At 53.2% G+C, this 24,329-nt stretch overlaps 1 protein-coding gene across 5 annotated transcripts in view; it reads left to right on the top strand.

Annotated features, from left to right (window-relative positions):
- SHROOM2 (shroom family member 2) overlaps nucleotides 1-24,090 on the top strand; it is a 142,453-nt gene extending 118,363 nt beyond the window's left edge. For 2 of the 5 annotated variants that reach the window (XM_060087370.1, XM_060087369.1), the window contains 5 exons: nucleotides 4,968-5,621; nucleotides 10,314-10,832; nucleotides 12,011-12,182; nucleotides 18,496-18,768; nucleotides 21,294-24,090. In XM_060087370.1, the coding sequence (XP_059943353.1) occupies nucleotides 4,968-5,621; nucleotides 10,314-10,832; nucleotides 12,011-12,182; nucleotides 18,496-18,768; nucleotides 21,294-21,560 (1,885 nt within the window). In that variant the 3' untranslated portion in view covers nucleotides 21,561-24,090. Of the gene's footprint in view, nucleotides 1-4,967; nucleotides 5,622-10,313; nucleotides 10,833-12,010; nucleotides 12,183-18,495; nucleotides 18,769-21,293 lie in introns of those variants that run through there. The other 3 variants (XM_060087373.1, XM_060087372.1, XM_060087371.1) reach the window with 3 other exon arrangements.
- Nucleotides 24,091-24,329: the final 239 nt, after the last annotated feature.

Genomic DNA, 24,329 nt, shown 5'->3' with positions numbered 1-24,329 from the left:
CGCCTCAGGCCCCAGAGCACGTTAGGAGTAACAGCCTCCAGCCATAGCTGTGAGCACAAGTCACACTTGGCCGTGCGTCCTCTGCTGGTCATTGATTCCAGAAGTACTTAGGAAGGGAGGAAGGAGCCTGTGTGAGTGAAGTTTTCCAAAGAGTTGGAATTTTCCTCTCTTCTTTGCTGAAGATAATTGCTCACCCTGTTCACAGAGGTGTGCTTAACTCAGTAATCCCAGAGAGATCCAGAAACACTTGCTTATGTTGGGGATGTTCACATGTAAGCCCATGTGAACCCTACTGCCTGCGTCTCCGAAAAAATGCGTCTTCCCTCCTGACCTTTCTGCCCGGGGACCGAAAGCTACGAATGCATTTGTGCGTGTCACAGACGTCCAGGTCGTGGTGTGACCTAGTGCACGTAGATAACGATAGCCCGCGAGGCCCTGGAGAAGAAAACCTGGCTCCCTGTCTCCATCGAGGTGCTCACAGCCCCAGGGTGAGAGTGGAAACCAGTGAACAGTACAGTCATCAGAGAGAGTGAGCAGCCCTGGGCTAGGGGCTACCCGGAGGCCAGCGGAGCTGTGGGCCTCTGTGCCAGCAGGGCAGCTGTGCAGAAGGTGGGGGGCCAGGGAGCAGAATACTGGGACCCGAGGACACAAGGGGAGCCCGGTGACGTCACGGGCTCATCAGGAACAGATGGCACCTGGAAATAGAGCCGCTGCCTCTCAGGGCTGCAGCCTGCGCTTAGACGCAGGGCTGGCTGTCTCCACACCATGATCAGAAGTGGCGATTTGAGGCTCCCTGGTGGCGCAGTGGTCGAGAGTCCGCCTGCCGATGCAGGGGACGCGGGTTCGTGCCCCGGTCCGGGAAGATCCCATGTGCCGCGGAGCGGCTGGGCCCGTGAGCCATGGCCGCTGAGCCTGCGCGTCCGGAGCCTGTGCTCCGCAACGGGAGAGGCCACAGCAGTGAGAGGCCCGCGTACCGCAAAAAAAAGCGGAGATTGGAATCAGAGCAGTGTTGACGGGATTTCAAGAGCATTTGATATATAACTTACAATTTTTTTCTTTGATTCGATTTTTTTGGGCTGGTAACAGTGGTTTGTGTCCTCTCGCAGGGTGTTTGCGCTGCCGGGCAGTGTTGAACATGGCCTTCCCTGCACCCTTCCCCCTTCAGATTAGCTGTGTTTCCCTCTGCAGTCCTGTCGCGGACCTCTCCCCTCCCCGTGTCCTTCGCAGCGTCCAGTCGGCCCGCTGGGCTCCAGCCCCCGAGGGGGCTGCGGGTCTGTGGACTCCTCAGCCGCTGAGAACCTGCCGGCCTGTTCTCCCTGCGCTGGGAGCTGCTCTCTCCGTGGTTACAGGTCCTGAGCGTTTTCCACGGCAGGATGAGCAGCGAACTCGTCTATCGCGGCTGCCTCTGCAGTTCTCCTCTGCACTGGTGACTCCCTGCTCCTGGGTCCACCCCGGAGTGTGTGCAGGGAGATGCTTAGTTGCTTACTCGCCTATGCAGCGTCCTTAGCTCATTGTATTTTCTTGCTATTTATCCCTGGGTCTTACTATCACCACTGACTACCCGTGAAGATACAATAGAAGGGGCTATACATACATACACACAGATACCACACAGACACACGTGTGACACACGTGATACGTAAACACACGTGATACGTAAACACACACATTATCCATATTATGTACAAGCTAGTCCCTTGGAACCTAGTAGAAACACAGATTGGAATATGACCCCAGGGGAACTCCAAATTCCCATCTTCAGTCCTTTTTTCTTTGTGAGCTGGATTTCCTGAAGTCTTCCCAGCTGGGACAGTAAGAACCAATGAGTGCTTTTATGGCTTTCACTTTGCACGTTCGGGAGGAAGTCAAGAAAAAATCAGGGGTGGAGGACAGACCTGGCCCCGAAATTGCCGTGCTAACGTAACTCTGAAGTTAAATGTGGGGTGGGCCACAGGGAACTAACTGTGCTTCTCGAATGAGAAGTGACCAAGCAGCACCCACTTAGAGAGTGCCCTCAGGTCCTGCCAAGGCTGCCGCGCTAGTAAGACAGGAAGGAGCCCGGGGCACCTGCTGATGGCAGAAGGTCTTTTGCTCTGAGTCACTGTCCCCCTCTCAGTGGGGCTTTGCTCCTACAGGTGTGACCTCTACCTTTTCTGGATAGATCTTAGTGTGTCCTGTCTAAGGCACTTTGCAAATAGAGCTCCTTTTATTTTTATTTTTTTAATTTACTTTTGGCTGCATTGTGTCTTCGTTGCTGCACGCGGCCTGTCTCTAGTTGTGGCGAGGTGGGGGGGCTACTCTTAGTTGTGGTGCACGGGCTTCTCATTGCCGTGGCTTCTCTTGTTGTGGAGCACGGGCTCTAGGCGCGCGGGCTTCAGTAGTTGTGGCTCGCGGGCTCTAGGTGCGCGGACTTCAGTAGCTGTGGCACAGGGGCTTAGCTGCTCCGCGGCATGTGGGACCTAACCGGACTAGGGCTTGAACCCGTGTCCCCTGCATTGGCAGGCGGATTCTTAACCACTGCGCCACCAGGGAAGTCCCTAGAGCTCCTTTTAAATTAACATGTTAAATATGAACCCAGATGGCCAAAGACGCTTAGATTTTAGCAATAAATTGTAGCTGATTTAATTCTCCGTTTTACTGAGGTGGTGGCGATTTATTAAATAATAGGTACCAGGTGCTTTCGTGTGGGTCTGTGGATGCTAGAGTTCAACAGTTTTATAGTAAGAAAAAAACGTTCAAGTGTTCCTCAACTCTTTGAAGTGAAAGACTGGGGAGGCGTTCATGAATTGTCATGAATTAAGTTTTACTGTCCTAAGAGGCACTATGGCTTCAGTGGAAGGGAGGCACGAGGTTTGCTTTTCCACGGCAGGGCAGATGAAGTAGTGTGTGACAGAGCCTCTGAGCTGGGAGTCACACTTCTCCCACTGTTGTCCATTTGATGACGTCTAAATGCCATTCTGTCTTTTGTAACCAGACAGCTGCCATGTATTGTTCTCTAAACCATCCATTACATTGTTTGGGTTATTTTGATAACTTCTAGTTTAATGTCAACGAAAATTATCAATAAACAATCTATAACAGGAATAGAAAAGAGTTTTATCTGAGCCAAACTGAGGACTACAGCCCAGAGAAGCCTGCTTCCCAGATTACTGTGAGGAACTGCTCCCAAGAAGCATGGCGTTCGTTCCGCACAGCTTTATGTCTTGTCAAAACAAAGAACATTAAACAAGTCAGGAATACATTGCTTCAGAGTTTCAAAACAGACCAGCACGTACACAGCAAGTCAGTGTGGCCTTGGCACCTGGGAAAGGGAGTCTTAGCATTGAAGGAGCGCCAGCATGGGCGTTCCAGGAACAGAGGCATTTAATCTTTTTTTTAACATGGACATTCTTTACTTGTGGTCAGTGCGCCCTTTTAATAATTAATGCAGACGTACAGTGTATGTTTGCTAGGCCACAAACAGGCTGTTTAAGTTACCATAAAATTCAAGTTAACTCATGTATAAGCCGGAATGATTTCCCCAGACCTCAATAAGTTAGCATTTCTTTTATCAATGTGTGCCTGATACAGATTAAAAAAATAAAAATAAACAACACCTAACTTCCCCGAGCTGGGTTAATATTGTCTGAATTTGGAAGCAGAGAAGAAACCTGCGCTCTTTTAGGGTCCCAGCAGGTCTGGCTCTCTTCTGTCCTCTTCCAGATGCTGAGCCCTTCCAGCTGCTGTCTCTGGGCTGGAGGTAGTGCCGGTGGGCAGTGTGGCCCCAGCTGGCTGATGGGGGAAGGGAGCGGAGTTGGGGGGTGGTCCATGGTCTACTCTCGACCAGCCATTGAACCTGGAAAGGACCTTTCTCCTGAGGACATAGCAAGAGAGACATGCAGCGAGCCGTTGACTCTGAGTGCAGCTGCCTGCATGGGGTTGGGACATCTGTAATGCCCAGGCCTGGTATCGTGGCCCGGGAGGAGGCCACACCTCCAGGGCCCCAAGGGGTTGCCAGGGTGTGTGGGGAGGAGGTCCCACTTGGCAGGCAGTAGGTTACATCTCTTACTGGCACTTGTGCTCTACCTACTGGGTCTCTGATTACTGCCCTTAGCATCTCCTTTAACAGCTCTGAGGGTGTCTGAACAGAGAACAGCTCTTCCTGAGAACGGAAGGGTCCATCAGAGGCTCATTTTATTACTCAGTCAGGTCGGAAGAAGGTGTGTCAGCGCAAGCAGCAAAGGCATGGCCGGCTGATTTGTTGCGAGTTTGATGGTTATTATAACGCCCACGAGCTTTAGCTTCGGCACAGCTATACGTGCGTGTGAAGCATACCTGCATGTGTTTTGCAGGGATGTTTGTGTGTGTGCATGCGTGCACACGCGCATATAAGTACATGTCAGGGAAAGATAGAAATGGATACGGATGTGGAAATGGATGAGTATGGAAAGATCAGTGTCTCACTGCAGCTTGCAAAAGAAACAGTCTTTGTTTTTCTTATATTTAATAATAGACTACTGATTTTAAAGTTTTTTATCAATTTATTTGCAGCCTGTCTTAGAAAGTTCTCTCCCTTTGTATATGGCAATTTCCCGAAATAAGCCACATGAAAATATTGTTGCAACATGAAGTAAATGTTTCTGAATATCACAGTTTGAGGATTTCTGCACACATTGTTTTTTTAAATGTTTGTGTGAATTATATTTTGCCCCCAAATTGCAGTCTGTGTGTACATGTATGTGTGTGTCTGTAATGTGTGTACCTCCTGTCCTGTGGTATGACATGCCAGCGTACCGGCTAACGTCCAGTGTGTGTTTGGCGTTGATGCCTTGTGTTAGGAATTGCAGCGGGGACAGGTGCATGCAAACATATGTGGATTTAATTCCTTAACATGATTGAAGGAGGTTATGGAGATCTGGATGTAGTCCTGTTTGGAGAGAAGACGTTCATTGGAACCGCTGGCTCATTTTTCTTCCTTCCTCCCCTAGACAAACAGATGCCCAGGGTGCAGAAGACAGTCCAGGAGCGCAGCGGGACCCCCAGCAGCCATCCCAGGTCTCTGAACCAGCTGGCTCCCGGGAAGCTCCCGAGGTGCCCCCGGAGGGCCGTGGCCGGGCGGGGACCCTTCCTTGCGATTACAGATACCCGGAGCAGCGTGCGCCCGAGGACCAGCCTGCCGCCCCGCACGCCCTGGGGCAGGATCCCCGGCCCCTGAGCGCCGCCCCGCTTTCCCGGAGGCCCGCCCCGCAGAGGCCGCCGCCGCCCAGGCGGGAGCCCAGGCCCTTGGGGGGCGCACCTGCGGCTGCTCACCTGGGCGCGCCCGGCAGGCCCCGCCCCCTGGCCCCGGAGGTGTGCTCGTGCTCCGACCGCCCGGCCCTCGCCCGCAGCAGCCCGGGCGCCTCGGCGGAGAAGCTGAACGCCGCCCGGCCCGCGGCAGATGGCCCGCGGGCCGCGGGGGAGCCGGCCGGGCAGCATGTAGACGAGCGCGCAGCCTGGCCCCGGCGGGAGGCACCGCTCCTTTCTAAGTTCCGGCCCCTGCAGACCTCCGCCATGGAGACCTCGCGCTCCCCGTCGCCTCAGTTCGCGCCCCAGAAGCTGACGGACAAACCCCCGCTGCTTGTCCAGGATGAAAATTCCACCAGGTACTGTCTCTGGACGGCGGCCTGAGGCCGCCTTCCCCTCTCCCGGCCCCGTTCTGCCGTGGGAGGCTTTCAGTGCTCCTTTTCTGGGTGGTGAACCCCTGCCGCCTTGCTCCCGGCTCCCCATCCTGGAGTTTAAGTGGGTCCTGGGGACTGACATGGGGGAGAAGCCACCACTCGAGTGCTCAGCTGGATTGTTAACTTGCTGGGGGCTTTCCTGCCCCACAGGGCGTGGCGGGGGGTAAAGGAGGGAGTAGACCGTCCCCTGTCCTGTTCTTCCAAGCCCGACAGGTTGATAGCTGCGTTACCTACAGGCTTCTGCACACCGGGGCTGGTTTTCCCAGCTGAGTTCTGTTTGTAATCAGAATCACGTTTAACCTAAGCATGTAGACCTTCAGGCAAAATCGCTGTTTTTCATAATGTCCAGTATTTCCACATTCCTTTTTTTTCTAGTTCTTTTTATATGAAAAGGCTGAGGTGGTGTATACCTTTTATTTATTTTGTTTTGTTCTTTTTGTTTGTTTGTTTGTTTTGCGGTACGCGGGCCTCTCACTGTTGTGGCCTCTCCCGTTGCGGAGCACAGGCTGCGGACGCGCAGGCTCAGCAACCATGGCTCACAGTCCCAGCCGCTCCGCGGCATGTGGGATCTTCCCAGACCGGGGCACGAACCCGTGTCCCCTGCATCGGCAGGCGGACCCCCAACCACCGCACCACCAGGGAAGCCCTATACCTTTTATTAAAGCAGAGGAAAACTCGATCACGTTGCATGGTGCTGTTCTCAGAGTTATCGGCATGGGATTGTCTCTTGTGCCCATTGAGGCATCGGTGAATGCTGTCAGGCAGGGACCAGTCAAGAACTGAGAAATAGAAGGGGGGGAATTTTCTTCTCATTCTCTAGAGCACTGATTGGTTCTCAGCCAGGGTCGGGGTGGGGCATTGCGGCCCCCAGGGGGACACTGGGCAGTGTCTGCAGATGTTTTGGATGTCACAGCTGCTGGGCGTGGGGCTTGTTCCTCGGCTCCTGGCATCTAGTGGGTGGAGGCCAGGGATGCCGCTCAGTGTCCTACAGTGCCCAGGACGGCCCCCTAGCAAAGAATTCGCTGGCCCTGCATGTCCGTACTGTCTGATATAGTAGCTACCAGTCACACATTGCCATAGCGATGTAAGTTAACGAGAATGAAATGAAACGCGTTGCTCAGTTGCTTCCTCTGGGGCTAGTGGCTACCACCCTGGACAGCCCAGATGATGGCTGTTTTCATCATCATGGAAAGTTCTGCTGGATCTCCCCGCTGTAGAGTCTTCAACTTTTTTTATTTTTTTACCCTTAAGATAACTTGGCAGAGAGGAAATAGTACTGATAGCGTCCTAGGTCTCCACGCGTGGCATGGCAAATGCAGCTGCACCTGCGGGCCGGCACTGCTCTGCGTCGTTCAGAATGCAGGTGTCACTTAGAGATCCTTTCTGTTGGCAGCGTTGTTCAGCTCTGAAAGGGGGGAGAAGCGATGAAGTAGTTTGTGCGGTTGGTGGAGTATGTTGGTACCGCTGTAGGTAAGGCGACCGGGCCCCTCGGTTCTCAGGAGCTGGTTTGGACACAGTGGGCTCCATGGCTTTGTGGAGAAACAGGGCCCACGTGCTTGCTCAGTGCTCATGATGTCTGCAGACTTCAGCAGGTGGGGAGTGGTTTTCGTTTCTTCTTGCCCCGAGCGAGTGTGGATTTTCTCACCCTGTCTTTTCTGTGAGACGGATTTCAACAACCAGTGGCGGTACTTGTTGACGATACTGAGTGCCGGTGTCTTCAGGCGTCCACTCTGTTCCCATCCAGTGTGTCATTTGGGACAGCGAAGGTTGTCTCGTCCCGTGCTGTGCAAGCCCTCGTGGAGCGCCCTATTCCAGGCAGCGTGCAGAGCTAACTCGGTACGTGTCCCCCCAGGGAGCGCAGTGCAGCAGACGGTAGCCACGCCACCCACGAAGTTCCCACCGAGGAAATGGCTCGTAATGTATTGAGTTCAGTGTCCCCATCCCCAGAGCCGGTGTTACCGGTGAGTGTGGGCCTGAGAGAGTGGCACGCCATTGGCACACGCTGCGAACCTGAGGCTGGCGCTCCACACAAGTGCCGGCCAGCTCCATACCCACCACCAACCACCAGCGGGCAGCGAGTGCAGCACACCGGCCGGGGCCTCCCAAGCTGCCTGGTGTTTGGGCGCAGCTCAGAGACTCTCTTCTTGTCCGCACGTGTGCCGACGGATTTCTTGAGCACTACCCCCCCCCCCGCCCACCTCCCTCCGCATTCATCTCTCCCCCCTTCCGGTTACCTCTGCTGGGGAACCAGCCAGGGTGCGGAGCAGCTCCTGTGTCCCTGAGACACGCCTTCCCGAATTCAGCAGGCGGGTCCAGAGCCCTCCCGTGTGCCGGGCTGCGGCAGGGATGCGGAGAGGAAGAAAGTGCAGCCTTCCCACCCTGTGGGGGATTTCAGAGTAGTCATTCACTCCGAATAAAAATGCATCCACTCCTGTCTTGGAGCCAGGAAGCTTACTATTAAAAATCTTTTATAATTTTGAGGGTTTTCTGGTTGGTTTACAACAAAATGGAGACCATGCCCAGCAGCATGGGCCAGTGACAATTAGAGATTTGATTGCTCCCAGAAGTGTGTTCCCAGGAGATTTCCTGGAGCCTGTTTCTGGGTTTGGGAGCATGTGTGAGCAGGGAGCTGGGGGGCTGCTTCGGGGTCGTTCGGACAGTCTTGCGGTCACCTCGGGCATCTCGTGGTTGGAGAATCTCATTGTGGGAGTTGTGGTTTATCAGACCCAGGGTGGCATGTGGGCTGAGGGCTCCCTCGGGACTGGGTGTGTGAGCAGAGCGGGTTGGACCGTTTGCTGTTGGGGGCTGGGCCCCTGTGGGCGGCGGGCGGCTCACCTGGACGGAGCCCGCACTCGGGGAGGAGCCGCTGCACGGAGAGGGGGCCGGGCCCGGCACACCCCGCATCCTCCATCCCTCCTGGTCCTGCTTCCCGTGAGGAACGGATGCGGTCTGGCTGCGGTAAGGTCTTGTCCACTGTGTTTTGTCTTCACTTTGAGGTAGAAGTTCATCAGACTTCCCTAAATGTGAAAGTCTGCCCAGGTTTCAAGAGGAGAGATCATTTGTGCTTAGAAATGACCAGGAAGAGATGCTTTGTTGGAAAGTATAGGACAACCTGCGGAGGATTTGTTTTTGTTTTTTACCGCATGTCTTCCTTCGCTGGAAATCAAGTTTCCCCACGAATCGGGGTGCGGGGAGATGCAAATACAGGCTGACTTTTAAGTCCCTAACAGGTGTTGAGGGTTTCTACGCATGGAATGCAGAGGGGTTCTTGTTTGTGTGTTCTTGCTTCGATAAGGTGCCAGAATTTTCCTTCGGAAGTTCAGCATGTCTGAGCAGTATTATCCACACAGTGACAGCCTTTTGAAATTTAATCACTAAGAAGGCATGACAGGGACTATATATGACCACCTAGATTTAAACAAACACCTCTGTTCTCAATGGTTTCTGCCGGAGGAGAGAAGAAAATAAAATTATTTCACTGTAGCCTGCATGCCCCCCCCCCTTAAGAACAAGGAAAGAACCGTAATGTGTTGCGTTATGCCCCTTGTGCGCCATAAGATCACGTCCGTTCAGATCACAGAAGTGGTTTTAGGCTGAGTTAGGAACGAGTCGAGGTTTTGGTTGTATGATTTTGGCCTGTTTTTTGCCTTCCCTCCTGGCTACCAGCAGATGGCTCTCTTTCTCCAATTTGTCCTTCAAGGGTATTTGAAATGGATTTGTGTCCCAGTGGCCCTGGTCCAAGGGATCCCCCGGCACCAGCCGGCTTTCGGGTGGCCCCTGACGAAGCCCCATTGCCTCGAGCAGGCCGTTGCTTTCCGTTTTCTCTTCCCTGTGGGTGCTCCAGGTGCCTCCCCCGCTTTCACCGACAAACTTTTTTTTTTTTTTTAAAAAGGACGCCTGCATGAGTCCTTTAAGGTAACACAGGAGCAGCGTGTCCCATGTTTGCTGCTGGATTCTTACCGCTCTGGTATGAAATGCCGTGTGGAGGGCAGCTCGAAGTGTGGGGCAGTGGAAGGCAGGTGGGGTGAGACCCAGGGCGCACGAGTGTCCAAGGACGCTCCCGATCGGGACCAGGACCGGGCGGTGCTCAGCCTCCGCTCAGAACACGGCTGCTACTTTTTCTAAAGGAGTCCTCCGGCCACCGCGAGGACCGCGCAGGCACCCAGCTTCGAGAGACGCTGGCTGAGGCACCGACGCTAACTCTGTGAAATACGCCCGTCTGTTGCACGGCTCCCTTTTGCCAAAGAAAATCTCACCGAGCAGCCTTCTCACCGTTTGCTCGGCCACTGACCTAAAAACAAATGAACATCACACTGCCTTTCTGTCTGTCCGTAAGCCCACGGATGTGCCTTCAGGCGTGCAGGTGACTGTTGGAAAACGGAAAGACACCTACACGCCCAGGAGGCTTAGGAGATCAAGTTAGGGGTGGCAGGCACTGCTCAACCTGGTCTCCCCGTCCTGGGACGTGTGACCATGAAGGCTTCTTCCCTGGGGCCGCCGCAGGCTTCCCCGGCTGTAAGGGGATGCGGAAACCAGCCGATTTCTCATCAAATTCCTCATTCTGGTCTATGCCTGGGCGTACGGTGTGTCTTTAGCAGACGGCCCTTCTCTTTGCAGAATCGAGCGGGTGATGGACAACAACACCACGGTGAAGATGGTGCCCGTCAAGATCGTGCACTCGGAGAGCCAGCCCGAGAAGGAGAGCCGCCAGGGCCTGGCCCGCGTCCCGCAGCCGCCCGTGCTGCCCAGCGGGCTCGAGCGGGACCAGATCAAGACGCTCAGCACGTCCGAGCAGTCCTACTCCCGCTTCTGCCTGTACAGCCGCCAGGGCGCCGAGCCCCAGCCCCCTGGCACCCCAGTGCCCACGGCCAAGGACAGCCGGGCCTCCACGCCCACGCTCAGCTACGTGAAGGCCAAAGAGAGGACTGCTGAAGACCTCAAGTCGGAGGAGCTGGCCCGCGAGATCGCGGGCAAGGATAAGTCCCTGGCGGATATCCTGGACCCCGGTGTGAAGATCAAAACCACCATGGACCTTATGGAGGGCATCTTCCCCAAAGATGAGCACCTCTTGGAAGAAGCTCAGCAGCGGAGGAAGCTGTTCCCCAAAATCCCCTCTCCCAGAGCCATGGAGGAGAAGTGAGTAGACGCTGCCCTGGCTTCTGCGCCCTGGCTGTATGTGGTTTTGCCCGGTGCCTCTTAGGTTGACAAGGGCGAGGGCGTGTATCTGTTTGTTTTCATGACTGCTCTCTGGGGACAGATTCCCTAAGTGCTTATTAGCACTTGGGGGCTCTGTTGTCACCCTCCCAAAATTAAAAGCCCATTCTGGGGATGATGACGTCAGGCCCTGGCAAAGGTGTGAAAATATACGTTTCCGGTGATGCCCACGGGGCTTTTTCTCATCAGGCAGTGGTTCTCAGCCGGAGGCTGTTGTCTACCCCGCACGGGACAGCTGGCGGTGTCGGGGTAGACTTTCGGTTGTCACCACTGGGAGAGGTGCCCCCGGCATCTAGTGGGTGGAGACCAGGGATGCTGCTTGCTGTTCTACAATGCACAGGACGGCCCCCCCATCAGAGAATGGTCCGGCCCCAAGTGTCACTAGTACTGAAGTTGAGAAACTTGTCACAAGAGGAGTGACAGTTGAGACTACTTAGTATACGTGCTCATGAAAGAGGCTTTCTGTTGTTGCTTATGTAACTGAGGGGGTGAATTTGCTGTAACAGTTTTGTAAAGGGCGCTTTCCAGCCCCTGTCCTTTAGTCAGCTGCCCACAAAGGTGAATCTGCTGACATCCCTCCTGTTTCTGTACGTGGTCTCCATAAGCATCGTTGATTGACAGCAGGTGGGAGTGCGGGTGCTGTGCAGACAGGAAGTCAGGCCGTAGCAAGAGGCAGCCCATGTGGCTGCTGGCAGAAAGGTGCCTGGTGGCCTTGGGGCCTGCGGCCACGCCTACAGATAGCGGCAGACCTGTCCCCATAGACCTCAGGCTCCCAGCGATACATTCTGCACTCTCCTCCCTCCGGGGCGGGGCTTTGAGCACCACTGGGCAGGTGTTTTAGTTCTGACCTCACAACTTACTCCTTCCCCACTCTTGCGGTCTCATCTCTCTAGCCGGTGCCTTTTCGTTAGCACCGCCCTTTGCCGGTCACAGCCCAGGCTGTGGGACTCGCGGGCACGTCTGTGTGTACGATCGGAGCTAACGGGTGTTCTTTTTCGGTAGCACTGCCCTTTGCCGGTCACAGCCCAGGCTGTGGGACTCGCGGGCACGTCTCTGTGTACGATCGCAGCTGACGGGTGTTCTGACATTTTGTTACCCAGGAAGGAGGCGCTGAGTGTGCCGGCGGCCGCGTCCCTGGCCACCAACTCCACCTACTACAGCACATCGGCCCCCAAGGCGGAGCTGCTGATTAAGATGAAAGACCTGCAGGACCAGCAAGAAGCCCAAGAGGATTCAGGGAGTGACCCGGACCACGACCTGTCGGTGAAGAAGGTAGGGAAGCTGCAATTCCAAATGAGAACGCGCTGGCAGGCTGGCAGGCAGGCTGGCAGGCAGGGGGGCGACACCCGGCTCCACCCCGACCCTGGGCCCTGCACCGAGCGCCATTTGTGGTGGGCTTCTATGTGGGACGCTGCCATTTGGGCCTGTGTATTAAGCCCTTTGTGGGTGAATCTTCTGTTCTAAAATTGGGCCTCTCTGCCGGGGTCTCTTTGCCATCTCTTTGTAATGAGATCCAGTGTCAAATTAGCTAGGTGGCCACCAGTCTCTCTCATTTTAAGATCAAGTGATATGTCTCTTCTACCCCAGTGGAATCCAGAGGACTTAATTGTATGACTTGCCGCAAGGCACATGTCCTCTTTGACTATCAATTTCAAATATCTGTAATCCGATGATGTTAAATTCAACAGTATATTGTGAAGTGCGTTGTTAACCAAAAAGCATCATTTGTTGAACTCCAAAAGCTCACCCAGGCACTTGGGGATACAGCAGGAGACAAAACAGACTGGAGTCCTGATTTCCCTGAAGGCACTTGTGTGCTCACAGAGGAGATGGACAGCCAACATAAAAACAAATATAAAAAAACAAACAGGGCCCCGTGGGCCAATCCCTGCCCCCCACCTGCTCTTGTACATAAAGTTTTATTGCAACACGGCCACGTTCATTCATGTACGTATGGTCTCTGGTAGCTGTCACACTACACCAGCGGTGTTGAGTAGTTGCAACCGTGGCTGTGTGGCCCCTGAAGTCTAAAATATTTACTGTTGGGCCGTTCATAGAAAAAGTTTGCCAATCCTTAATGTAATAATAGGTCGGGTGGTCAGAAAACTAAAACAGCATGCAGGAATAGAGAGGTAAAGGAGTATGATTGTAGAGAAGGCTCTGATGAGCTGATGATGAACAGAGAGAGACCTGGAGTGCTGTGAGGGAATGTCTGATTGATCTGGGGAGGGGTGGGGGGAGTGGGGTTTGGGCAGCAAGTGCAAAGGCCCTGGGGTGGGAGTTTTGTGACACATCGGGGAAGCAGCAGAGACCCGTGGCTGGAGCTGTGTGGACAAGGAAGGGGGAGGATTAGAGAGGAGGTCAGAGGTGAAATAGCGTGTAACCATGAGGTCATGGTTAGGGACAGAATTATTGCTATCGGTGCCAATGTCTTCACTACTGTACGAGCTTCAAATCTTCATGGCAGGTCAACTGTCAACGGGCCAGACTTGTGACATCTAGGTGTGGTTACCTGTTTTTTATAGGAAGGACTTAGCACAAAGGGAGGAAGGAATTGCCCAAGGCAGTCAGTTTCAGAGGATAGCATGTGCTGTTTGTTTATTCCAGGGGCTTTGAGCATGCGTAGTCAGCACCAGGAGAAGAAAAGGAGGGAACCAGCATTTGGTGAATTTTTCCATACACTTTGCATCTTGGAAGGGGCTTTCATAAAAAAGTACCAATTTTTTTTGACAAGACCCTTGCAAAGGATAATGTTTAATACCTCCTCATATTGTTACTTGTTAAAAAATGCCATTGATTGGTTTCAAATAGGATAGACAAACGCATTCCAGAAGAAATACCCTGACCCTTGTGTCAAAGAAAATGACTTGAATTTAGGAAGTGATAACCTTGTTCTAATTCAAAAAGGAAACGAAAACTAAGAGTTTTTGGGGCTTCCCTGGTGGCGCAACGGTTGAGAGTCCGCCTGCCGATGCAGGGGACACGGGTTCGTGCCCCGGTCCGGGAAGATCCCACGTGTCGTGGAGCGGCTGGGCCCGTGAGCCATGGCTGCTGAGCCTGTGCGTCCGGAGCCTGTGCTCTGCGGCAGGAGAGGCCACAGTGGTGAGAGGCCCGCGTACTGCAAAAAAAAAAAACAACAACTAAGTTTCGTTCCTGGGATTTTAGAGGCCTTGTGTCTGGCCCAGGGGACCGTTTGCTTTCTTCTGGTTGCATTTTCCACGTTCTTAAAAATAATGAATTTTTAAAAAAGTGCTGTTATTCTCATAAACCTAGAAAAAATATCCAGTTTGGACAGTTTTAATTCCATCCCCACCCTAGATGCAAAGAACTCTGTACTTTACAGTATGCCTTTGTTTCTCATGATATACTGAATTTGGGAAGCAGCCGCCTTGGTACCGCTCCTTTCATCTGTCTGGTGCCTCTTCCGATTTCTTTGGGGGCACGAGATGCCGGGCACTGCCTCCCCATCGACGGCGGCTTTGGGATTGAGATGAATCACTGTGAGCTTGCCCCCTGCCCATCACCCCACCAGGATTAAATTCGTAAGCCAACTGACGTTTTTAGTTCAATAAGCGTATGTCGGGCAGTTTCACCCCAAGCAGGAAATGCTTTAAACGGCAGTTCTCTGTGGTGTTACTGACCCAGTAGTCCTGCTCTTCGGCTTGATTTGACCTACAGGCTGCGCTACCTCTGCCGCCTTTCCAGTGCCCTCATATCTACGGTGTCATGCGGTTACAAAGGGTGCACGGGACGAGGAGAAGGGAGGGCCGTGCAGGTGCACTTGGGAGGACTTGATGGCTCCCTTGATAGGAAGACAGCAAGACCTCCGAAGCCCCGTGCACCAGACATTCCCAGGGGGACCTCGGCTGTCGTGATCACAGTCACTGGTGCTCACAGAGCCCACGTGCCACAGCAGGTGACCCTCTGTATTTTAGGAGAAGACTGAGGACAGAGGCAAGAGAACAGAAGCCCCTGCGCAGGGAGGTGGTAAGGGAGTCCCGGGGCCGCTGGAAGCCTTAACCTAGGAGGGCTAAATACGTGGTGATCCCTGATGCAGCTCAGGCAGACCCGGCTCAGAAACAGCCCCGGTTGAGTGATGGAGATGCTTCGGGAGAACCAAAGACAGCTGATGGGTTGAGTCTGGAACCTCTGAGGGTTCGGGCTTTTCCCTGGAACCCAGAGGTGGGTGCGAGGCCCAGAGAGAAAAGACCTTGTTTCCCCCATAGAATGGGACAAAAGCAGGGTGTCTGGGGCTGAAGTGGGGGCCCATCCCCACAGAGGGGAGAGGGAGCAGTGCACCTGCCGAGACTGGGGGCCAGCCTCAGCCGCCACGGACTCTAACCCGAGAGCTCCCGGAACTCCACGTGCCGTCCAAAGGCAGACAGGCTTGCCGCCGGCGCCCCGGGTACTGCAGCTAATAGCCACTGATGGGCGTGCTCCCCTGGGCCCGGCCTCATTCCAACGCTCTCAAAGCCTATGTCTCTACCTCATATAATGGCCCTTTCAGGAAGACGGGAAAGTGTTTCTCATAAACATCTATGCAAGACAGAGAAAGGAATTTGGACTCCTTCCAGAGTGTCCAGTTTCAGGTTAGCCCAGCTGATGCTGTAGGAGTTGAAGGCCCCTCTTCATGCATCAGCATGAAATCTTCATTACGATAATTGCTGAAGAATAATGAAACTGGAAAATGACCAGGAGCACTGGCTAGGGCTCCTCATCCATCCACAGTCGTCAAAATCACTTGAACCGTTCATTCACGTTAGCAGTGGCGCCAGGCAAGAACCGGGAAAGTTCTCCATCCCCACAGTGTATTCTGTGCTTTTCCCTCAAGTAATGAATATCTAAAATACGGCCACCTTGGGACGTCCCCGGAGGTCCAGTGGTTGGGACCCTGTGCTTCCACTGCAGGGGGTCTGGGGCACTAGGATCCCACGTGCCGGGTGTGCGGCCAAAAAAACAAATAAATAAAAATAGGGCCACCTTCTCAGCTGTGACACTCGAAGTCGACTTAAACCACCTCTCAGATGGGTAGGTAAATAGACACACAGACACAGAAGTGTGAACACACACCGACTCACAGTCTGAGGGAAAACATCAAAGAAATCTGGACAGGGTTTTCAGTTCCCAAGGGAAGAGAATGTCTTGACATCCTGAGCTGGAAAAGCCAAAAGCAATTTATAAATTCCATGTGGTCTTTCTTAGGAGAAAAACCATGATTCATCAGGAGGGTGGCGGTCCTTTAAAACTGCTCACCATTTTAATCTGCCGGATCTCCAGATATAGTGATAAGCCCAAGGCAGGTTGAACAAAGCGGAGGCAGTGCCCTGACTACAGCTCATGCCTTTCTAATTTGTGGACTTGTTTTGGTAGATAAATGCTGCATGGAGACCCTCTTTCGAAGCATCGTCCTGAGACACAGATCACCCATCTCAGGCAAACGAAGTGTAGGGTGGCTCCAGTGCTTCAGCGGGTCTCCCGAGGTGTTTTTTTTTTTTTTTCTCTCCTGCCCAAATAGTCCCTGGGATGGGGCAGTGTCTACCAAATGGTAGTGGTGAACTCGGAGCAGCTTCTCATGCACACTTGCAGTCTTGCGGGTAGCGCCTGTGGACAGGCGCTTACTGCGTGCCAAGCAGCGGGCTAAGCGTCCGGGGATTTCACCCATCTTCACGTCAGCCCTGGAGGTCGGGGCAACTGCTCCCTGCTCAGCTCTGGACACCATCCTGGAGGGTTTCACGAGACTGAGCCTTCTCTCTGCCGAGCCCTGCGGACTCCGTCTGGGGCCAGAGTTCGGAAACTGCCCCAGGAGCGGGGAGGGGTGGGCGGCACCAACCATTTTCATGGGTCCGTTGTACATAAAATCGTGTTGCTCACTATGGAGCAACAGACCGAGCTTAAAAATCCTAAGCGGACTTAACATTGCAACTAATTGTTTAATGCTCATTTTGGTGCGGGCAGCGGAGCACTGCTTCCGTTTTCATCACTCCAGCCTCGGGCTAGCACAGGGATGCGTTCGCCTCGTAAACCCCACGTAACCTGCCGTGTCCGTCGACACGAGGTTGGTGGAGTCGTGCAGGGCGGGTGTCAGCAGGGTTCCGAAAAGGACAACGGGTGACTTTGCTTCTCACCGTTGGCCCCTCACCAACGGGCAGGTCACCTGTCGGCATGTGTCAGGGCGGGTCACCTGTCGGCATGCGCCACGGGTGGGTTTAACAGCAGAAGGACATCCGTAGTCCTGGGGAAAGGGTTTTTCTGGGGAAGGCTTACCTGCTGGACTCCTCTGGAGCTGTCCTTTTAATTTGTCTCAAATGTGATGACCAAGGAGACAGATAATCTGCTTTGTCTGCCCCTCACCTCGGACCACATAGTGCCGCTTCACGTCAGGATGGTGACCGAGGAAAAGGTCTTGTACATGTCATGTGCTCTCTAAAAATTCATCATTTGAAGAGCTGGCAGGAGCGGGGAATGGGGAGCTCGTATTGAAGGGTCAGAGTTTCCGTCTCAGAGGATGGAGAGGATGTGGAGATGGCAGGTGACGCCAGCTGCACAGCACCGTACGTGTGCCTTAATGCCACAGAACAGCACACGAGAAAAGAGGCGGGACGGTAAATGTTGCAGTATGTATATTTCACCACGTTTAAAGAAGTCATTTATCTACGTTTTGGTCAAATGGAGATCAGTACTTTATTATATTCTGAAAGACTTTCCTAAGTTCATTGACATCCTTCATTTGTCTTAATTTTTATTGCTAATTCTACATGGAAGACACTTTTTAATCATGGAGTTCAGTACCAGATATTCAGTACCAGACTCAATAACTTCTGTGCATGTAAGCCTTCAAATTGGGAACTTCCAAAGAAGGAAGCACAGGGAATTCCCTGGCGGTCCAGTGGTGAGGACTCTGCGCTTTCACTGCTGAGGGCCTGGTCGGGGAACTAAGATCCCACAAGCCACACAGCGCGGCCAGAAAAAAAAAAAAAAAAAAAAAAAAAAAAACCAAAGAAGGAAGCACAGAGTATCACAGAGGCCCGGAGAATCCTTGCAAAGATACAGGCTGAAATGAGGTTTACCGTGAGTAGTAGCCCCAAGGGTCCCACTCCTGCATACTCTGATAGGACAGTCACAGGATGAGAAAAGGTTTGTTCTGTTTCGTTTCTAAATCAAACACCAATGATTTAACAGGAAGGCCTTATCCTTCCCCTAGTCTTAAAACATCCCCAGTTAGTTAGTTAGTTATATTTATTTTTGGCTGCATTGGGTCTTCATTGCGGTGCGCGGGCTTCTCATTGCGGAGCACGGACTCTAGGCGCGCGGGCTTCAGTAGTTGTGGCACGCTGGCTCAGTAGTTGTGGCACACGGGCTTAGTTGCTCCGCGGCATGTGGGATCCCCCCGGACCGGGGCACGAACCCGTGTCCCCTGCATCGGCAGGTGGATTCCCAACCACTGCGCCACCGGGTAAGTCTCCCCTGTTATTTACGGATGCAAAACAAGCTGCCGCCTGGCTGAGCTGAGTCGCCCGCAGATCCGGGATGTGTGAGGGGGTGCCGCAAGGCGGCCCTGACCGCGTCCCCTGCCCTGTGCCCACAGCAGGAGCTCATCGAGAGCATCGGGCGCAAGCTGCAGGTGCTGCGGCAGGCGCGGCAGAGCCTGCGGGAGGACATGCAGGCCAACAGCGCGCTGGGCGACGAGGTGGAGGCCCTGGCCAAGGCCGTCTGCAAGCCCAACGAGTTCGACAAGTTCCGCATGTTCATCGGGGACCTGGACAAGGTGGTGAACCTCCTGCTGTCGCTGTCCGGCCGCCTGGCCCGCGTGGAGAACGCCCTCAACAATCTGGACGACGGCACTCCTCCTGGCGATCGGGTAACTATGGCCGAGGCTGACCTGGAGGGCGGGGCGGGGCGTGGCTTTCCTGTGGGGTGTGGAGCAAACCGCCGGGAAGCCTCGTTCAGCAGCTGCGGCCACCTGTCCGCCTCGTAGCGCAAGATGCTGTTGACCGCCCAGGGCTCACTCACTCCCTCCTTGTAGTGGGGGGGAGGGGGGCGGGGGGGCACCTCGGCGAGCATCCGGGAGAGTGGACCTCTTCTCGTATCGCTGCTAGTGTTGGTCTCTTCCTAGAACGTAGCCTCTGTTTGTAACCTTTCCCCACTGCAGGTAAGTGGGTAAGTGGAGCTCACCCACTGCCTGACGAGTCATCGGCACTCAGTGACAGTGGCGTTTGATGATGTCTTGGTTGCTGTGACTTCACAAGAGGGCCGGCAGTGTCTGGGATGAGTCTTAGAGCTGCTCTGCTTTCCTCCTCCCTTCACAGCAGTGCAACTTGGGACATTTCTCAGTGGGTCTGCATGTCCGCCCTTTGCGCATGCAAGACACCATCTACCTCACTGGCTTTACTACTTCATAGGTCAGGTAGCAGGAGCACATCTAGTTTGCTTCTTTGCACATAATGGGCCTTCAAAATGATCATCGTCATCATTAGTAAGGCACCTTAACGTCTCTACAAGGAGAGCAGAAAAGGCACCTCTCCCCCTGGACTCCAGGTGAGAGTGGTTTCAGGTTACACCTTACAAAGCGCGTGGCTTTGAGACCGTGATCTTTTGTGCTTAGCCAAGTCGTTAGTGACTGTCAGTCACGGAACGTATATTGCATAAGGGTTGAGAAAGTAACTGGGGCTTCGGACCTCGAGCCCCTTGGGTTCCGTTCGCATTCCATTTTGCTGTTCGTGCCATCTTTGCCAAATTTATCTGAAAGAACTTAGGAAAATAACATGAAAGGGAAAGAGGGACTGACTTGTATGTAATTGAAATATTAAACTCTCAAGTATCGATTTAAATGAAAAATAGTATTGTCTTTGCAGCTCAGCTCATCTTTATCTCCCTTTGCTTGGAACTGACAAAGGCTTATTTAGAATCGGAGGAAGTAGAAGCAATCACACACTGGGGACCATGCGCCTGGTCCTCCTGGGGACCTGGCTGCATAGCTCTTAACTGCATCCCTAGAGGGTCCGTGGTAGGGAGGAGAAGCAGACAGGCTCTTTCCCCCTTGGCTGTGTGTGGTTGATGCAGCTTCACCTTCATGGACCCAAAAGGAGTGTTCAGTCGCCACATCCAGGTGCAGCACAGTGGGCTAGCCTCCACTGGGGCCGGTGCTGGGTGAAAATCTCCATGTCAGGCAGCCAGGGCTTGGGAAAGCTGTGGTTTGCAGAGACAGGCATGCTAACAAGTGAAAAGATGTGGCCTCAGGCTGTAGGAGGCTTCCTCTGTCTTTCCAGGTAGAAAATGAGCACATGGGCAGATGCAGACAGACACATGAATCCCTGACTCCCATCAGCAGCTTCTAGTTGCCAAGGAGCCCAAGTGATCTTAGTAGCCCAAACCGCATTTCTGGAATCAGTTGAGGTCTGTTTCCCTTTTGGTTGGAATTAATTGGCTTTACCTTGCCTCTTTCCATGAAAATACATTCTGTCTTTGTTTCACAAGCACCTGAAGGTCAAGGTGTCCCCCGGAACAGGTGACCCCGAAAGGTTGTGCAGTCGGGGGGCACTTCCCGGAAGCCTCACCCCAGGAGCAGTTTCTGCTTTCAGCCACCGTTTAATAGCAGCTCATCTTTTCTGAGCTCTTTCTGTGGATCAGCTCTCTGCAGAGCGCTCCCGCATCCCGGATGCTCATGCCTGGCCGTGGGTAAATGTCCACGTTGCAAAGTGGCGGAATGACGGGGCCCTGCCGGTGTCAGAAACTCGCACCGAGGACAGGGCATCCGTAGCATCTGCCAGCCGACACCTGAAGACATTTACCGCGTTCACCTCTCCCCCTCAGTTTTCATTAAAGTTGGAGAGGGCGGGGGAAGTGGGTGCGCGCCCTGTGGGCAGACAGCGATCGTGAGTGCTGCGTTCTGGAAATGGGGGCGCCTGTGTGACCCAGAGCAGGACCCTCGGAAGGACCGAGGGCACCTCCCCGACAGGTGCGGTCTCTCCCCCCACCCCGTCCCCTCTCACGGCCTCTGCTCCCGGGCTGCCGCTCCGTCTGCCGGAAGGGTCTAGCAGTCCTGCCCTGGAATCTCTTTAGAACCTGTGCCTTGTGTCCGCTTGGCCACGGTATTGGCAGGGAAGGGCCTTGGACACACGCCGGCTGCCTCAGCCCTTGGCTCTTTCTGAGCATCTCCCAGTCCCGGAGCTTTTCGTGCCTGGATGGCTCCCGTGTTCCTCACAGCCTCTCACGGTGACAGGAGCAAGTGGAGGTGGCAGCGGCCCAGGAGCGCCAATGGGGGAGCTGGCGCTGGGGCCTGCACCTGCCCACGCCCCAGGTGCTTCTGTGCGGGTCCCTTCAGACCTCGGGTCCCCCCCGCCATTGCCTGGTCCCCAGCAGGCTCGTCTCTCTCTGTCTCTCCAGCAATCCCTGCTCGAGAAGCAGCGGGTCCTGATCCAGCAGCACGAAGACGCCAAGGAGCTGAAGGAGAACCTGGACCGCCGGGAGGGCATCGTGTCCGACATCCTGGCCAGCTACCTCAGCCAGGACAGCCTGGCCGACTACGCGCACTTCGTGAGGATGAAGTCAGCCCTCCTCATCGAGCAGCGCGAGCTGGAGGACAAGATCCACCTGGGCGAGGAACAGCTCAAGTGCCTGCTGGACAGCCTTCCACCCGAGAGAGGCAAGTGAGGGGCGTGCCCCCACCCCCGATGCCTTCCCGGCGGGGCACAGAAGCCGGCCCTTCAGCTCCGGTCCCAAGGAGGCAAATGCAAACCCCAGCCTGTATTTATGTCCTGGAGAGAGAATCCCTCCCAGAACCAAATGGTCGTTAGAAAAGCAATAATTTCCGTGGGTGCATCTGGGATGATTTATTTAATGTCTTAGTTTCCCTCTTGAATGCTGAGCAGAGTGGCTCCCCGTCACCCTTTGCCTGGAAGCAACCCCACCTGGCGCCCGGCTCCGGCGAACGGTGAGTTCCTGAGTACGAACTGGGCTCTGGTCCCGAGGTGCACGCACGTAGTCCTTGCTGGCTCGGGTCTGCCCTCCTGTCTTCCCACGCTGCACCCCTTCCTCTGCTCAGGAGGGAATGAGCGCGTGTCGGGCAAAGCCTGGCGCACGACCCCTCCGGTGGGGGTGGGTCACCGGAGGTGGCGGCTGCCGGCTTCTCCTGTTGGTCCAGAAGTGTTGAGCATTCATTGTGTCTGTCATATAAGGGTGATCTTCGACCCAGCAAAAATCATGATGATGATGGTACTTCAATAACACTCTACAAAGGTGAACGGTTTTCCACGTGGTTAAAAACCAACCGTGAAAAGAAGAGCTTACGTGTTGGGTTCACTCCTTCTAAAACTGCCACTTGAATAGCGTTCGCGCTTTAAAACACACACAAAGCAGACAGACGGTTTTAGGACTTCTCGGCTGCCATCACGGTTCAAATGATATTTTCCTGCAAAGAGAAATTACTTGGCTAAAAGCGTGTCCAGTAGTAATGTGCTTGCTAGGTGTTTTTTTCTTAAGGCCGACGAGATATTTCTTAATTTACTTTTTCCCCAGAACATTTATTTTGCGTGTGTATGATCCTTAATTACAATCGGCGACTTCTCTTTTTGCCTCTCACAATTTGTTACCATGCCGTAAGGGCCACATGCCAGTTAAGAACCGTTGCTCTGGTTTCTCAGAGGTCCCGATGGACCACAGAACTCCTAGACCCGATCTTTTTTCTGCCACACAGTATACAGCTCCTGGACCCTTTTTTATTGGTTGAAATTGTGAGATTGTAAAGAGTCTATTCACTAAAGAAAACTGTCAAGCTGTCATTTTCCAGTGGACAGATCACAGGCTAGGAGAAAATAACTTGCAAATCATGTATGTGACAAACGATTGGTATCCAGAATGTATAAGAACTCTCAAACTTAACAGTAAGAAAACAAACAGTCCAATTAAAACGTGGGCAAAAGACTGAAATAGACACTTCACCAAAGAGGATATATGCATGGCGAGTAAGCACATGAATTCGATGTTCAGCCACCAATGGCACGGTTCTCACATACTTATTTTTAATCTGATCACTGTGGAGTGGTGAGTTTCGTCACGATGCTCATCTGTTGAAATGTGTGGTTAATGGCGGGAGAAGCCCTAGGATAACTTCACGTTGAGGTGATACGCGGACCTTGGTTTGACCTGTGAGACCATTTTACTCCTTATTTCCTCTTACTCCTATAAAAGAAGTTTTCCAGCGGCGGGGGGAGATGTCCCTTTGTTGGCAGTGGCTGCCGCCTTACCAAACACAGACGCACACAAATGTCTTAAAGGACACTAACTAGTCCACGCTTCGCCGGCCGGAGGGGAGACTGGACTCCCGGGTTGCCGCAGTGATCTCTGTGCACCCGTAGAGGGGGCCGACCTGGCAGGCGTCGGTGATGCTGGCAAAATAAACACTCCTTTGGCAGCCCACCGACGCCAAAGAGAAATGCCTTTTCAACAGTTTTTACTCTTTTTCAATTAAGCTATTCCTGACTTGAAAAACCCCTCTTCTGCCCACGAAGTGTCCTTGCCACGTGGTGTGGGTCACTTGCTGTGAAAACTGATCACGTCAGGAAAGGTAAAGCTGGCTGTCCATGGACCACCCCCCCCCCACCCCGGCCACTTCTTCCTCCCTCGGGGAGACAACCACAGTGATTTCAGTGTGTTTTTAATTGTGACAAAGCTTTTACCTGTGATTCTTTCCCTTCAAATACAGCATTGTGATCATTTTGATGATATGTCTGTAAAATGTGAAAATAGAATTTGTGTCTGTATCCAGCTGTTTGGTGTCTTTTGAGAACTTTCTCTTCTACATAGCAATATATAGCGCTCTACTGTCCTTTTAACGAAGCACATAGAATCACAGCATTCCCGTTTGCCTCTTAAATATCTGGTTAGTGGGGACCCAAAGATTGCAGTGAGTCAATGTACATAACTTTGTATATAGTTATGTTATTGCATATAAAAACAATCTGGTGCTAATGTTTTGCCCTTGGCATTCTTTGGTGGTGGCTGATAGCTCACCCTCGGTCATAGCTCAGCTGTGGAATGAATGCTCTGTATAGCGAGATTCCAGTCAGGGGCGTTGCCTGTGGCTTCTCTCCTGCAGTCCACTCTGGAAAATGCGTACAGGTTTCACGCTCAATACTTTCACTTACGTCTCAACAGACCATTCTGCTTGACGGTCACAAAATAAATGGTGTCTTTCAGTGAACCGAGCATGTCTTTGATTTACATCTTTTTTTTTTTAAGAATTGGAATTAGATTCTTCAACCATTGATAAATGGTGGAATTAATTCTATGTATGTATGTATGTATGTATGTGACTTTCTGTCAGTCTAGTAAAGGGCAGTCAATTTGCAGTCAGGAAAATATCACAGACACAGGTTGTATAAGTCAGTACCTGCCACAGCAATGCTGTGTAACAACCACTGT

This window comes from Mesoplodon densirostris, chromosome X (genome assembly GCF_025265405.1).
Source record: "Mesoplodon densirostris isolate mMesDen1 chromosome X, mMesDen1 primary haplotype, whole genome shotgun sequence".
Classification (NCBI taxonomy): domain Eukaryota; kingdom Metazoa; phylum Chordata; class Mammalia; order Artiodactyla; family Ziphiidae; genus Mesoplodon; species Mesoplodon densirostris.
This window is presented reverse-complemented; position numbering and strand designations above follow the sequence as displayed.